This window comes from Capsicum annuum, unplaced genomic scaffold, assembly GCF_002878395.1.
Source record: "Capsicum annuum cultivar UCD-10X-F1 unplaced genomic scaffold, UCD10Xv1.1 ctg50935, whole genome shotgun sequence".
In the NCBI taxonomy this organism is placed as follows: Eukaryota; Viridiplantae; Streptophyta; class Magnoliopsida; order Solanales; family Solanaceae; genus Capsicum; species Capsicum annuum.
Window position 1 is genome coordinate 1 of NW_025858842.1, and position 1,740 is coordinate 1,740.

The following is a 1,740-nucleotide window of genomic DNA, read 5'->3' on the forward strand; positions in this document are numbered from 1 at the left end:
CACCATATCCATTTTGCTAAGCTCTAAAGGAATAGGACCATGTAAGTGATTACTAGACAAGTTGAGATACAACTTCAAACTACTCAATCCAGCCACTGCACTTGGAATCGCGCCCGTGATTCTATTATGAGAAAGATCAAGTATTTCTAAGTTTACACATTCACCTAAGCTCGAGGGAATCGTTCCAGAGAGGTAGTTATCATGCAACAGAAGCCTCCTCAGTTGCGGAAGATCAGCAAACGTATCAGGGATCATTCCAGAGAGCTTGTTTTTCGACAGATCAAGAAGGCCTAAGTGAGAAACATTTCCAAAAGCGGAAGGTATGACACCGGAGAGTGAGTTATTCGACAGATAAAGCCTCTCGAGTTTCCCCATTTGGCACAACTCGCGAGGAATTGTACCATTGAGATGATTACTAGACAAGTTCAATAGAGTAAGATTTCCAAGACTCGAAATCTGTGTTGGGATAGGACCATAGATAAGATTATCGTCTAGATGAATCTGCGCTAGGTTCTTGGAGATGTTACCGATAATAGGAGGTAACACCCCACCGAGATTATTACCAGCTAACTCGAGTTCTTGCAAGTTAGAAGAATTAACTAAAGACGCGAAGAAAGGTGTTAGATCAGTATTATCCCTATGACTATCAAAATCATTGTAAGACAAGTACAAAAACTGTAACCTTGGCATTTTGCTTACGATATCAGAAGGAAGCTCACCATTAAATGAATTTGATTCAAGATCAAGCCATTCAAGCTTCGTAGACTTAGAAAGTGCTCGAGGAACTTTACCAACAAGTTCATTAGACCATAGAAGTAGAAACTTCAATCCACTCAACGCGCAATGATCATCCATAGGAATCTCACCGCTAAGCGAATTGTTAGAAAGGTCCATGTACTGTAAAGACGCGGAACAGTTACAGAACAAAGACACAGGAATTGCACCAGAAAGATTGTTACTTCCTAAATCAAGATACTTCAGTTCATCAAGATATCCTAACTCATTCGGGATCTTCCCATCGAGGAGATTAGAAGACAAACTAAGCTGATTAAGCCTTAAAAGACGGCCTAGTTCAGCTGGTATACTGCCCTCCAACAAGTTACCAGACAAGTCGAGAATATGCAAAAAAGTGAGGTCAAATAGAGAAGGCGAAATCTTCCCACGTAACGAATGGTGACTAAGATCAAGTTCAACAACTCTCTTGATTTTCATGTCACATACAATTCCAGTCCAGTTACATACATGAATGTTGGAAGAATTCCAACTTTCTAGTACATGATGTGGATCAGAAACAATCCCAGACATGAACGAAACAAGCGAATCGCTATCGTTTAACAATTTCTGATCATTTTTTTGGCCTAAAACCATAGAGAAAACCATGATCAAGAAGAGAAAATTGTACATGGAAAACTTAGAGTAGCCCATTTTTGTTACAATTAGTAGTACTATTGCACCAATCATGAGAAATTTGAATAGTGAGAAATTAATACAACTATCTAGGTGTATATATACATATATATGGTGTGCAAGGGGGCCCAACTGAACTCCCTTCGTCGAAACATTATGTGATGAACCAATTCTCCCACATTGGAAAAATAGAGAAATGCTAAAGGAATTATAAGTCAAATGGGTTTTCCCATCTATTAGACTAGTCTTTTGGGTTGGGCTCTCTCGTTTGGTTTGTAACATTGGTACTTTCATTGAAAGTCCCACGCGTTGGGTTGTGACTCAAAGTGGTGG

The 1,740-nt window shown here is 39.4% G+C and overlaps 1 protein-coding gene across 1 annotated transcript; it reads right to left on the reverse strand.

The window, feature by feature from the left end:
- Nucleotides 1-53: 53 nt before the first annotated feature.
- LOC124892811 (putative leucine-rich repeat receptor-like serine/threonine-protein kinase At2g24130) lies at nt 54-1,425 on the reverse strand (the record flags this gene model as incomplete). The annotated part of the gene is made up of 1 exon (XM_047404015.1): nt 54-1,425. A coding segment is annotated over exon 1 (1,372 nt), but the record flags the coding sequence as incomplete, so codon positions are not given.
- Nucleotides 1,426-1,740: the final 315 nt, after the last annotated feature.